The sequence below is a fragment of the Rana temporaria genome, chromosome 8 (assembly GCF_905171775.1).
Source record: "Rana temporaria chromosome 8, aRanTem1.1, whole genome shotgun sequence".
In the NCBI taxonomy this organism is placed as follows: Eukaryota; Metazoa; Chordata; class Amphibia; order Anura; family Ranidae; genus Rana; species Rana temporaria.
This window is the reverse complement of record NC_053496.1, coordinates 159,641,940-159,655,514: the sequence shown is the minus strand read 5'-3', so window position 1 is coordinate 159,655,514 and position 13,575 is coordinate 159,641,940. Positions and strand designations below refer to the sequence as shown.

The following is a 13,575-nucleotide window of genomic DNA, read 5'->3' as shown; positions in this document are numbered from 1 at the left end:
AACTCGGGGATTGCAGTTATTGGTTTAATACAAGAGTCATGTGTATTCTTACTTGACTCTTGGAGTTGTGTGTGTGTGGGGCAGATCGTATCTTACCGCCGTATCTTACCTGGCTTTAAATCGAATCCTGGAAGAATTTGCGCCATAAGTTACGGCGGCGTAGTGTATCTCTGGCGGCGGAATTCAAATCGGCGATTAGGGGGCGTGATTCATTTAAATGAAGCACGCCCCCGCGCCGAATGCACTGCGCATGCTCCATTTCTAAATTTCCCACCGTGCATTGCGCGAAATGACATCGCAAGGACGTCAATATTTAAACTTAGACATGACTTACGTCCATCCCGATTTACGGACGACTTACGCAAAAAAAAGAAAAAATTCAAATTTCGACGCGGGAACGACGGCCATACTTAACATGGCAAATCTAACTATATGCCGCAAAAAAGAAGCTTTAACTATACGCTGGAAAAAGCCGACTAGAGACGACGTAAGAAAATGCGACGGCCACGCGTATGTTCGTGGATCGTCGGAAATAGCTAATTTGCATACCCGACGCGGAAAAAAAACGTGAACGCCACCCAGCGGACGCCGAAGTATTGCATTTTAGATCCGAAGGCGTACAAGGACGTACACCTGTCGGATCTAACCCAGATGCCGTCGTATCTTGGTTTGAGGATTCAAACCAAAGATACGACGCGGGTAATTTGAAAGTACGCCGGCGTATCAGTAGATACACCGGTGTACTCTGTCTGTGGATCTGCCCCTGCATCTCTTCCAGATTTGTGCAGTAATCCAGTGTGAAACTTTGCCTCTGTGCAGGAACTCCCTATAATAAAGACCAGTCACTGCTGATCTCTCTCCTTGTGCAAGGTGGGTGGTCTTGTCTCCGCCCCCCTCCTGTAGCTTCTTTATGCAGACTATCTGTAGTGGGTGGGGCCTGTTGGGTCCTCCTACAGCTCTGTTCTCCACACAGTGATAGTGTCACTGGGCTGGATTCAGGTACAATTGCACGTTTTTTACGGAGGCGCAGGGCAACGTTTTTGCCCTGCGCCCCTGCAAATTTACTGCGCTGCCCTTGATTCACGGAGCAGTAGCTCCGTAAATTGCGTGGGCGCGCCGGCAAAATGCCCGGCGTAAGCGCGCGCAATTTAAATTATCCCGTAGGGGGCGGGAATCATTTAAATTAGGCGCGTTCCCGCGCCGATTGTAGAGCGCAGGCTCCGTCGGGAAACTTTCCCGACGTGCATTGCGGCAAATGACGTCGCAAGGACGTCATTTGCTTCAGAGTGAACGTGAATGGCGTCCAGCGCCATTCACGAATCACTTACGCAAACTACGTAAATTTGAAATTTCGCGACGCGGGAACGACGGGTATACGTAACATTGGCTGCCCCTGCTAATAGCAGGGGCAGCCTTACGCGAAAAACGCCGTACGGAAACGACGTAAACTGCGTTACGCAGGGCTCGCGTAACGTTGTGAATCGGCGTTAGTATGCAATTTGCATACTATACGCTGAGCACAATGGGAACGCCACCTAGCGGCCATCGCAAGAATGCAGCCTAAGATATGCGGGCATAAAAGCCTTATGCCGCGCATATCTTAGGCTGCAGTCGGCGTAACGAGGTTCCTGAATCAGGAGCATTCGTTACGCCGGGGCAAGTAAGCAATTGCGCTGTGTAACTATGGTTACACAGGCGCAATTGCTTCTTGAATCCGGGCCACTGTTCTTTGAAAAAGGTATTATCTGAGTTTGCAAATGGATTTATGTCCTTTGTGCCTAGTCCCTATAGTGAAATGTCGCTGTTCAGATTATCTTTTTGATCGTTCGTTCAGTAATGCTTCATTATGGGGCGGTGGCTATTTTTTGCAGCCACGCCCCTCTATGGGCATTATTTCCAGCATTGCGCCTGGTCCACGTCATTTGACGCGGGAAGTTTTGTGTCGATTGACGCTTGACGTCATTTCCGGTTGAGGCTCGGGCATGCACACTTGCCCTTTTTTTGCGTCCGCCACACTGGTGGGGGTGGACGCAGGGCCGATCCGCCCTATAGGCTCACTATGCAAGTCACTTAGGGGCCTGCAAAGCTGCGGAGGACCCCCCAAATTACTAGAGGCCCCACCTGGTGAGAAGTCATTTTCAGCCCCTCGCCCCGCTTCTCAACTCGCTGGCTGCATAGGAGAAGAGGTAAGAAGTCAACACCCCCCGCTTCTCACTTTAATGTAAGATGTAATTTCCGACAGTAGAACACCCCCTCCCCGCTTCATGTCATTTTCGGCAGCCCCCCCCGCTTCTCAACTTTAATGTGACATGTAATTTTGCTTAGAGCCCCAGGGTGGTCAGGATCGGCACTGGGCGGAGGGGGTATAAAAGTTTGCCAGTCCACGGTAAACTAACCGTGGCTCTGTACAGAAGGGGTAGAGGAATTTTTCTTGCATGCCACCCTATAAAGGTAAGCAGTCTTTTTGACAAAAAGGGGATTTTTATTAAAGATTATAGAAGGTGTTTAGTAGTTATAATTAGCTTATATGCCATTTTTTAAACTAGGGGCCAGATCCACAAACGAATTACGCCGGCGTATCTATGGATACGCCGCGTAATTTTTAAAATGCCCCGTTGTATCTTTGTTTTGTATCCACAAAACAAGATACGACTGAATCTGGGCTCGATCTGACTGGCGTACGTCTTAGTACGCCGTCGGATCGTAGGTGCATATTTACGCTGGCCGCTAGGTGGCGTTTCCGTCTAATTCCGCGTCGAGTATGCAAATTAGCTAGATACAGCGATCCACGAACGTACGTCCGGCCGGCGCATTTTTTTACTTCGTTTCCATAAGGCTTTTTTCAGTGTATAGTTACCCCTGCTATATGAGGCGTACTCAATGTTAAGTATGGCCGTCGTTCCCGCGTCAAATTTTTAATCTTTTACGTCGTTTGCGAATAGGGCTTTGCGTAGAATGCCGTTCACGTCGTAACGTCACGGCTTGTTGCGGGTTAATTTCGAGCATGCGCATTGGGATACCCCCACGGACGGCGCATGCGCCGTTCAAAAAAAAACGTCATTTACGTAGGGTCAAGACGTATTTACATAAAACACGCCCCCATCACATCCATTTGAATTGCGCGCCCTTACGCCGCCAAAGTTACACTACGCCGCCGTAACTTACGACGCAAATTCTTTCAGGATCGGGAATTTACGCTTTAAATTACGGCGTCGTAGGGTATCAGAGATACGCTACGCCGGACGCAACAATGCGCTCGGGTACGTGGATCTGGCCCTAGGTCTATGGCTGTTCTTTTGAACCCTGAATCCAGTTGAAAACTATCCTTGCTCTCTCTCCCATTGTGGAACAGTAAAATTGGAAATTTTTGGATCTTCCAACTAGAATTTATTGCTGTCCACTGTTTTTACAGGTAGGCAGAAAACAACTACTTTATCTTTGTTGAGGGTTTAGTCTTATATGGACCACTTACATCTGTAATCACGCTCTCAGATGGGCCAATAGGGGGCGTCTTTGTGCCTCTCTCTGTGATTTCACCAAATTATCCATATTGGTCTATCCTTGTAATTTTGGAGCCTAAAATCTATTGAATTTTATTGCAAAATACTGTATTTATTGGCGTATAACACTCACTTTTTTACCCTGAAAATAGAGGGTAAACTGTGCCTGCGTGTTATACGCAGGCGGCTGTGGAAAGTTTTTTTCCTGAAACTTCCCTCTTAAAGTTAGGGTGCGTGTTATACGCCTGTGCGTGTTATATGCCGATAAATACGGTACTTATCAGCATTCAGGTAATGGAGACCTATGAAACAATGCACAGGACTTTGCACACTTGAGAAATTGGTCTAATTTTGTGATACTATGGGGCAGATCCACATACCTACGCCGCGCCCGGCGCAGATGTCAGATACGTTACGCCGCTGTAACTTACTTTGAGGTGGTTTGAATCCTCAACGAATTTGCGCCGTAAGTTACGGCGGCGTAGTGTATCTCTCGCGGCGTAAGGGCGCAAAATTCAAATGCGGCGAGTAGGGGGCATGTTTCATTTAAATGAAGCACGTCCCCGCGCCGAACGAACTGCGCATGCCCCGTCCGTCAAAACTCCCAGGGTGCATTGCTCCAAATGACGTCGCAAGGACGTCATTGTTTTCGCCGTGAACGTAAATGGCGTCCAGCCCCATTCAGGGACGACTTACGCAAGCTACGTAAAATTTTAAAAATTATACGCGGGAACGAAGGCCATACTTAACATTGAGTACGCCACCAGATAGCAGCTTTAACTATACGCTGGAAGAAGCCGAACGGAAACGACGTAAAAAAATGCGACGGCCGCTCGTACGTTCGTGGATCGTCGGAAATAGCTAATTTGCATACTCGACACGGATTACGACGTGAACGCCACCCAGCGGCCGCCGGAAAATTGCATCTTAGATCCGACGGCGTACTAAGGCGTACGCCTGTCGGATCTAACACAGATGCCGTCGTATCTTGTTTGGTGGATACCAAAACAAAGATACGACGCGCAAAATTTGAAATTACACGGCGTATCAACAGATACGCCGGCGTAATTTCTTTGAGGATCTGCCCCTATGTTTGTTATTATTAAATCATATTTTTGTATTATTTCATCAAAATGTTGTTATTTTCAATTTATAGTGATCAAGCTGTGTCTGATAAAAAGTTCTCCTGAGGAAGTCATCGTTATCGTGAAACATGTAGAGATCCAATCAGTTGCATCTGTTTCATTTATTGTATGGGTTATTTCTGACAACAATATGCAGATTTTTTTTGGATGTTTCCAATAAAATTGTGTTTTTTGTTTTTTTAATTATGTGTTTTCATGTTTTTGCACCTTAAAAATCACGGGCCAGATTCACAGAAAAAGTACGCCGGAGTATCTGCTGATACTCCGGCGTACTTTCAAATTTGCCGCGTCGTATCTTTATTTGTAATTCACAAACAAAGATACGACGGCATTTGGCTAAGATCCGACAGGCGTACGACTTCGTACGCCTTCGGATCTTAGGATGCAATACTTCGGCGACCGCTGGGTGGAGTTTGCGTCGTTTACCGTGTCGGGTATGCAAATTAGCTGTTTACGGCGATCCACGAAGGTAGTATTGTTATGATTACGGTTGCCCTAGGGTGGTAATCATTCACCCACTAATAGATCCACAAAGGTACGCGCATTCGTCGCATTCTCTTACGTCGTCGCTAGTCCGTTTTTCCCGTCGTTAATTTGCGATTGCTATTTAGGTGGTGTAATATTAGACCATCCATGTTAAAGTATGGCCGTCGTTCCCGCGTCGAATTACATTTTTTATTTTTTTTTTGCGTAAGACGTCCGGGAATACGAAAGGACGTAACGCACGTCGCTGTTCAAAAAACACGTTGGGGCGCCGTAATTTTGCGCAAAGCGCGGCGGGAAATTTCCTAACGGAGCATGCGCAGAACGTTCCGCGCGGGAACGCGCCTAATTTAAATGGTACACGCCCCATTTGAATTAGGCGGGCTTGCGCCGGACGGATTTACGCTACGCCGCCGCAAGTTTACAGGCAAGTGCTTTGTGAATCAAGCACTTACGCTTAAAAATTGCGGCGGTGTAACGTAAATGACATACGTTACGCCGCAGCGCAAGTACGTGAATCTGGCCCCCCATATCTTGGTTCTTTGTTATATTATATTTTTTGTGGTTATTGCAGAATATACAGATATTTCAATTAATGTTGTGCCCGCTTTAAATATCAGTCCATGCAATTTAAAAGCTTCTCACCTCCCAGCTTTTGTCACAATCATTTCAGTGCCAAGACTATTAAATGTCTCCCAAAGTGCTGAGGTCTCCAGGCTGACCATAATACTCCGCAAAGCAGCATTCTTACACGAGACATCGTCTTGTGGCGGCCGAGGGACGTCTGAGAGAGATGAGCTCCAGGAGCCGATGTCGGGAGACACAAAACACCCAGAATGGACGTTGTGCGCGTCTGAAAGATAAAGACTCATTTTTAGACGTATTTAATACAGAAAACACTGAACCGATAATCCCAGTTCTTGGTAGTCCAAGGGAGCTTATAACCAAATAAAAAGCATTCAACACCTCATGCTTTATGAAAAAATTATATTAAAATATTGTTATGTCTTCCCGTCCATTAAAAATCATCAATTTTTACCCATACCACAGTCTAAAGGATTCGTTTTAAAGAATGTGGCCCGGATTCAGGTAGATCGGCGCATCTTTGTTCCGGCGTAGCGCATCTCCTATGCGCTACGCCGACGTAACTCTGAGAGGCAAGAGCAGTATTGACAAAGCACTCGCTCCCTACGTTGCGCCAGCGTAACGTAAATTGTCCGGCGTAAGCCCGCCTAATTCAAAGTAGGAAGGTAGTGGGCGTGATACATTTAAATAAACCGTGACCCCATGCAAATGTTGGGCCGAACGAACGGCGCATGCTCAGAATCACGTTGAATTTACTCCCTAAGATACGATGGCTCAATGCCTACGACGTGAACGTAACCTACGCCCAGCCCTATTCACGTACGACTTACGTAAACGACGTAAAATACAACGGCTGTTCCGACGTCCATACCCTAACATGACTTACCCCTGCTTTATGAGGCTTAACTTTACGCCGGACGTACGCCTTACGTAAACGTTGTATACTACTGCGACAGGCGCAAGTACGTTCGTAAATCGGCGTATCTTGGTCATTTGCATATTCAACGCATAAATCAATGGAAGCGCCCCTTGCGGCCAGCGTAAATATGCGCCCAGGCTCCGATGGCGTAGGAAACTTACGTCGGTCGGATGAAGCCAAAATTCAGGCGTATCTTGTATTAAGAATCCGGCGCATAGATACGACGGCGCATCTGTGCACTTACGCGGCGTATCAGTAGATACGTCGGCGTAAGTGCTTTAAGTATCAGGGCCTGTATGTTTAAAAATACACTTCACAGTGTAGGGGAGAAACGATTTGCATTGCTATTCATCTGATGAAACTAGCATGTACATTTGTTCTGTGTGAATGGGGTAAAATTAAATGTTCTTACACTATTCCCTTTTCAGGTCAAATGTTTCTGATTTATGAAAAAAGATACCATATTATGGTCACTAGATGGTGCTAAACATTATAAGAAAAAAAGTACAGAACGTGTTTCTTATGATCATCATCACCATCTAGTGGCCATAATACGTTATTTCTCAGAACCACTTGTTTTCATGAATGAAAAACATTTAAAAAGATTATAGACTGAGCACATTTTGCCCCATTCACACAGAACAAATGTACATGTCAGTTTCACCAGATGACTAGCTATGCAATTCTAAATATGCCCCTATGATCATAAGAAATAAGCACCTATTCCTAAAATCTTCAGTGCCATCTAATGGCCTTAATGTGTTTTTTTGCCCAAACCACTCTTTTTTCTTAAATTAGAAACATTCAACCTGAAAATAGCCTAAACACATTTGATTGAACGAATGTACATGCCAGTTTCACTAGATGAATAGTTATACAAACGTTTTATAAATACACCCCTATGATTTAATTAATGCTTATTTCTAATCACAACTGTAAGTTATGCCGCATACACAGGATCGGGCTTTTGCCCGGCCAAATTACATCAGATCTCCGACGGAATTCCATCGGAAAAAAATAGAACATTTTCTATATCTAAACTCTGATGAAATTCATTGGAATTTCCGATGAAAAAACTCTGATCGTGTATACGTGGCCATGGGCGTCCGCTGAACTTTTTTCAGGGGGTGGGCATAATTTTAAGGTCATCCATGCTCGGTCCCTTTTTGACAATGTCATGAAGGGGAGGGGCTTAGTCATTTGTGTGGGTACAGCGTGGCTCTCTGGTTTGTGCGGGTACAGCGTGGCTCTCTGGTTGGTGCGGGTACAGCGTGGATCTCTGGTTGGTGCGGGTACAGCGTGGATCTCTGGTTGGTGCGGGTACAGCGTGGATCTCTGGTTGGTGCGGGTACAGCGTGGCTCTCTGGTTGGTGCGGGTACAGCGTGGATCTCTGGTTGGTGCGGGTACAGCGTGGCTCTCTGGTTGGTGCGGGTACAGCGTGGATCTCTGGTTGGTGCGGGTACAGCGTGGCTCTCTGGTTGGTGCGGGTACAGCGTGGCTCTCTGGTTGGTGCGGGTACAGCGTGGCTCTCTGGTTGGTGCGGGTACAGCGTGGCTCTCTGGTTGGTGCGGGTACAGCGTGGCTCTCTGGTTGGTGCGGGTACAGCGTGGCTCTCTGGTTGGTGCGGGTACAGCGTGGCTCTTTGGTTGGTGCGGGTACAGCGTGGCTCTCTGGTTGGTGCGGGTACAGCGTGGCTCTCTCTCTGGCTTCCCCCAGCATGAGCACAGTATTCTCTTTTCTCCTCTTGTAACCCCAGCAGAGTGCTTGCATGCTGGGGGCTTTAGCATGGTGTCTGTGGGCATGCTGGGGCCGCCACTCTTAAGGGACTACATTTCCAATGATGCCCCCAGTCCCCAGAATCTTCTGATTGGCCCTCTGCTGTGGCCAATCATGGCAAGGAAAGCAGGAAGCAAGGCGGCGGCACGGCAAATCCAATTAGAGCCGCTCTCTCTCTCTTCTAGCTCCAGCTGACAGAGAGGGGGAGGGGGGCGATCAGGGGAGATATACAGTACAGCCAGCCCGCGGCTCTCCTCTCCCTGTCACAGCGACGCTGCCGAGTTCTCCGGTAAATGGAGCAGTGTCGCTGTAACAGGGAGAGGAGAGCCGCGGGCTGGCTGTACTGTATATCTCTAATCGTCCCCCTCTCTGTCAACTAGAGCTAGAACAGAGAGAGAGCAGCTCTAATTGGATTTGCTTGCTGTTTTTCTCCCTGAGGATCATGGCACTGGTTTCTAGGGGGGACAAACGCCCTCCCTTGCCCTATGGAGCGGAGGCCCATGTACGTGGCATAACTCGTTGACTCAGCTTCCCACTGCTCTCATCACTGCAAATTGTATAAAAAAAAAACATACATAGATGGTACCTGACACCATACTGTCTTTCAAAAATCTACCTGGGACATCCTACTACCTGCTGGAGGTCCCGTGGAAGTACTGGCACCATTGCGCACATCCTATGGTTCTGCAGATCTCTAAGCTCCTTCTGAAGACAAATATTTTCTCTGGTCTAACCCGTCATTGGCCTTACTTCACTTATGCATAGAGAAATTCCCTCCTAGCTCACGAGTTGTGGTAACACATTTATTATTGTCAGCAAAATTTTATATCACCAAACTTTGGAAAAACATCAGAATCCCTTTACAATTGCAGACTTGAACTCAAAGTGAGATGAAGAGACTAGTGGCTAGAAAAAATCGAATTTTTCTTGTTTCTTGTTTTGGATAACGTAGGGTAGAGTTAGACTCTTTGAGGCAGATTCACGTACAATTGCATGGGCGCAGCGTATGTGAGATACGCTACGCCGCTGTAACTTACTTTTCCAGGCTTCGAATCCACAAAGAATTTGCGCCGTAAGTTACGGCGGCGTAGTGTATCTCTCGCGGCGTAATGGCCCACAATTCAAATGCGGCGAGTAGGGGGCGTGTTTCATTTAAATGAAACGCGTCCCCGCTTGAACGAACTGCGCATGCGCCGTCCCTAAATTTCCCGCCGTGCATTGCGCTTAATGACGTCGCAAGGACGTCATTGTTTTGACGTGGACGGAAATTACGTCCAGCCCGATTCACGGACGACTTACGCAAACGAAATAAAATTTTTAAAATTATACGCGGGAACGACGGCCATACTTAACATTGCGTACGCCACCAGATAGCAGCTTTAACTATACGCCGAAAAAAGCCGACTAGAGACGACGTAAAAGAATGCGACGGCCACTACGTTCGTGGATCGTCGGAAATAGCTAATTTGCATACTCGACGCGGAAAACAACGGGAACGCCACCCAGCGGACGCCGAAGAATTGCATCTAAGATCCGAAGGCGTACGTCTGTCGGATCTAACCCAGATGCCGTTGTATCTTGTTTTGAGGATTCAAAACAAAGATACGACGCGGGAAATTTGAAAGTGCGCCGGCGTATCAGTAGATACCCCGGCGTACTCTCTTTGTGGATCTGCCCCTTTTTGTCTGTGTTCTCACTGGAAAAATTCCTTTTCTGAATTTGTTTTGGTGACCATTATCACTGAAGCCCTGTACACACAGGCCAGAATCGCATCAGGAAAAAAACATTCTTGGCAAGAGTCTCTTGCCGCTCGAGTGTGCAGACACTCCTTTCAAAAGAACCGCGGTTCTTTTGAAAGGCAAGAACGCGGTGACGTCATCGCGTACGACGATGCCTAGGAAGCTACTGCGCATGCGTCAGTCATTTCGAGCATGCACGGGTTCCCATGGCGACAGGTAAGTATACACGCGCTCGGGTTTCTCGGCAGGAAAACACTGCCGAGAAGCACGACGAGAAAATAGAGAACATGTTCTCTATTTTTCTCGTTGAGATTTTAGGCAGTTTTCTTGACGAGAAACCCGAAAGCCTCGCACACACATTTGGTTTACTCGGCAAGAAAGTTCTGCCAGCGTGTGTACGAGGATTCAGACAAAAAGTGGAGGGAAATCCAAGAATCTTAAGGCAAAATCCTCCAATGGGGACACCTTTTCCTAAGACAACTCTCTAAGATGGAGGAGTTACTCATTTACTTTAACCACTTCCATACCAGGCACTTACTCACCTTCCTGCCCAAGCCAATTTTCAGCTTTCAGCACTGTCGCACTTTGAATGACAATTGCGCGGTCGTGCTACACTGTACCCAAACAATTTTTTTATCATTTTGTTCCCACAAATAGAGCTTTCTTTTGGTGGTATTTGATCATCTCTGCGGTTTTTACTTTTTGCGCTATAAACAAAAGAAGAGCGACAATTTAAAAAAAAAACACAATATTTTTTACTTTTTTATTTAATAAATATCACAATTTTTTTTAAAAAAATGTTTTTCCTCAGTTTAGGCTGATGCGTATTGTTCTACATATTTTTGGTAAAAAAAATGGCAATAATCATATATTGATTGGTTTACGCAAAAGTTATAGTGTCTACAAAATAGGTGATAGATTTATGGCATTTTTATTTTATTAATTTTTTTACTAGTATTGGCGGCGATTTGCGATTTTTTTACTGTCACCGTGACATTGCGGCGAACACATCGGACACTTTTGACACGTTTTTGGGACCATTCACATTTATACGGCGATTAATGCTATCAATATGCATTGATTACTGTGTAAATGTGACTGGCAGGGAAGGGGTTAACCACTAGGGGGCGTTGAAGGGGTTAATATGTGTCCTAAGATGTGTTATAACTGTAGGGGGGAGGGGACTCTCAATGGGAGCAGACCGATGTGTGTTCCTCTGTACTGGGAACACACATTGGTCTCCTCACCGCTGACAGGAGGTTGATCTGTGTGTTTACACACACAGATCCACACTCCTGCCGTGATTACCGACAATCGCGGGCACCCGGCGGCAATCACGGCCGCCGGGCACCCGCGCCGGGTCATGAGCGGCGCGCGCGCCCTAGATCGCCGGGAACGCAGGACCACCCGGATCGAGGAGGGGTTCCTGCCGCCGTCATTTTACAATGACGCGGTAGGGATGTGGTTAAAGAAATTTCCTCTATACTTTTTCCACAAGCTAGCATGAAGGAGATCATGGACCCAGGCACGCGGGCACAGGAAAACTCCAGGCAGGTAGTGCCATAGTTGGGATTTGAACCAACAACCTTAGTGCTGCTAGATGGAAGGACATAACCACTTATCCACTGTGCTGCCCCATAAACCTTAAAGTGGACTGCAGTAATTTTTTCAACTTTCCATCTATTAAATCTTCTGCCCTTGTTGTTTTAACTTTGGATAATAAAAAAATAAAAAAAATTCTGCAGGTAAATACAGTATACAGCTCACTTCCGGTTTCTTGTCTGGTCATTAGCCTAGGCTTAGGACATCATGCACAGCTCTCTCTCTCTCACTCTTGCAAGAGTTTGCCAGGAAGGGAGGGGGGTGAGTCATAAGAGGGCCAATGAGAGCTGCTGAGCTGGAGGTGTGTCTGTGTAAATCCAGGAAGTGAACAGGCAGCAGCTTCAGCAGCCCACAATTAAGATTGATGCAACCAGACTTAGAGCCCATTCACACCTAGGCGTTTTGTCGCCTGTAGTGTGACGCCGCTGCTGCCCCGACACGCCAGAGGGATGATTTAACATTGCCCTCTATGGAGATGGTTCACATCTCCACGCCGAACGCCTGCCGCCTGAAAAAAAGTCCCGGACCTTTTTTTCAGGCGGCTTTCGGCGTTCGGCATAGGAGATGGGAACCATCTCCATAAGGGGACAATCTAGGGGCACATCTAGGCTGACAATCGCAGCGTTTTGTCGCCGCAAATCGTGGGACAAAACGCCGCGATTTTGTCCGCCTAGATGTGAATGCAGCCTTAGTGGAGGGAGATTTCTGCAGCATATTGGGCAGGTACAGGATCACATTATAAATAAAATAATATGCAAAGTGGTTGGAGGAAAGCTTCATAATGACAAAGATGGTTTTTATTACAAAATTATGTGAGCAGACTGCAGTTCCTCTTTAAAGGAAAAGTTCACTTTTTATAAAAAAATATAAAATAATAAGCGCACATTTTTTTGCAGGATAAAAAAAAGTGTGCATTAAGGTCTTTTTTTTTTGGAGCCTGTAAAGCACGGGACCAGCGATGACCAGGGCCGTGCTGTCACGGGGCATCGGGCAGAGGCTGCAGCATTGGGAACATTTTACATGTTTCACCCTAAAAACAGGTGGAACATATAAAATGTTCCCAAAGGTAAACTTATCCTTTAACCACTTAAGGACCAGCAGCCGCAGCTTGGTTCCCCTGGGCGAATCGCTGTCGTGGTAAGTCGGCCGCTTAAAGAGCTGTAGGGGGCGCATGCGCCTGCAGGGCAATACCGGAGCCGATTCGCGTAGCCGGCTCCGTCTCTGACAGAGACAGAACAGAGATCTGTCAATGTAAACAGACAGATCTCCGTTCTGTCAGGGGAGGAAAGACAGATCTTCTCCTAAAGATTAGGAACAGGGATCTCTCTCCTCTTCCAGGCAGTCCCATCCCCCTACAGTTAGAACACACATAAGTGAACACCTTTAACTCCTTGATCGCCCCTTAGTGTTAACCCCTCCCTGCCAGTGACATTTATACAGTAATCAGTGGCTATTTTTAGCTCTGATCGCTGTATAAATGTCACTGGTCCCAAAAAAAGTGTCCGATCTGTCCGCCACAGTCCCGCTAAAAATCACTGATCGCCACCATTACTAGTAAAAAAAAAAAAAAAAATGCCATAAATCTATTACCTATTTTGTAGACGCTTTAACTTTTGCGCAAACCAATCAATATGTAGAAGAATATATATTGGCCTAAGCTTTTTTTTTTTTTTTTTTTTTTTTTTATTTAATTTAGCAAAAAGTAAAAAAATATATATTTTTTTTCAAAATAGTAGCTTTTTTTTGTTTATAGCAAAAAAAAAAAAAAAGCCTCAGAAGTGATCAAATACCAAAAAAAGAAAGCTCTATTTGTGGGGGAGAAAAG

The 13,575-nt window shown here is 46.3% G+C and overlaps 1 protein-coding gene across 1 annotated transcript in view; it reads right to left on the bottom strand.

Moving 5' to 3' along the window:
• The window catches only part of LOC120910458 (T-box transcription factor TBX1-like), a 36,839-nt gene extending 30,839 nt beyond the window's left edge, over nt 1-6,000 (bottom strand). The window contains exon 1 of the mRNA XM_040322216.1: nt 5,774-6,000. Coding sequence (XP_040178150.1) covers nt 5,774-6,000 — 227 coding nt within the window. The remainder of the gene's footprint in view (nt 1-5,773) is intronic.
• Between the last annotated feature and the right edge of the window lie 7,575 nt (nt 6,001-13,575).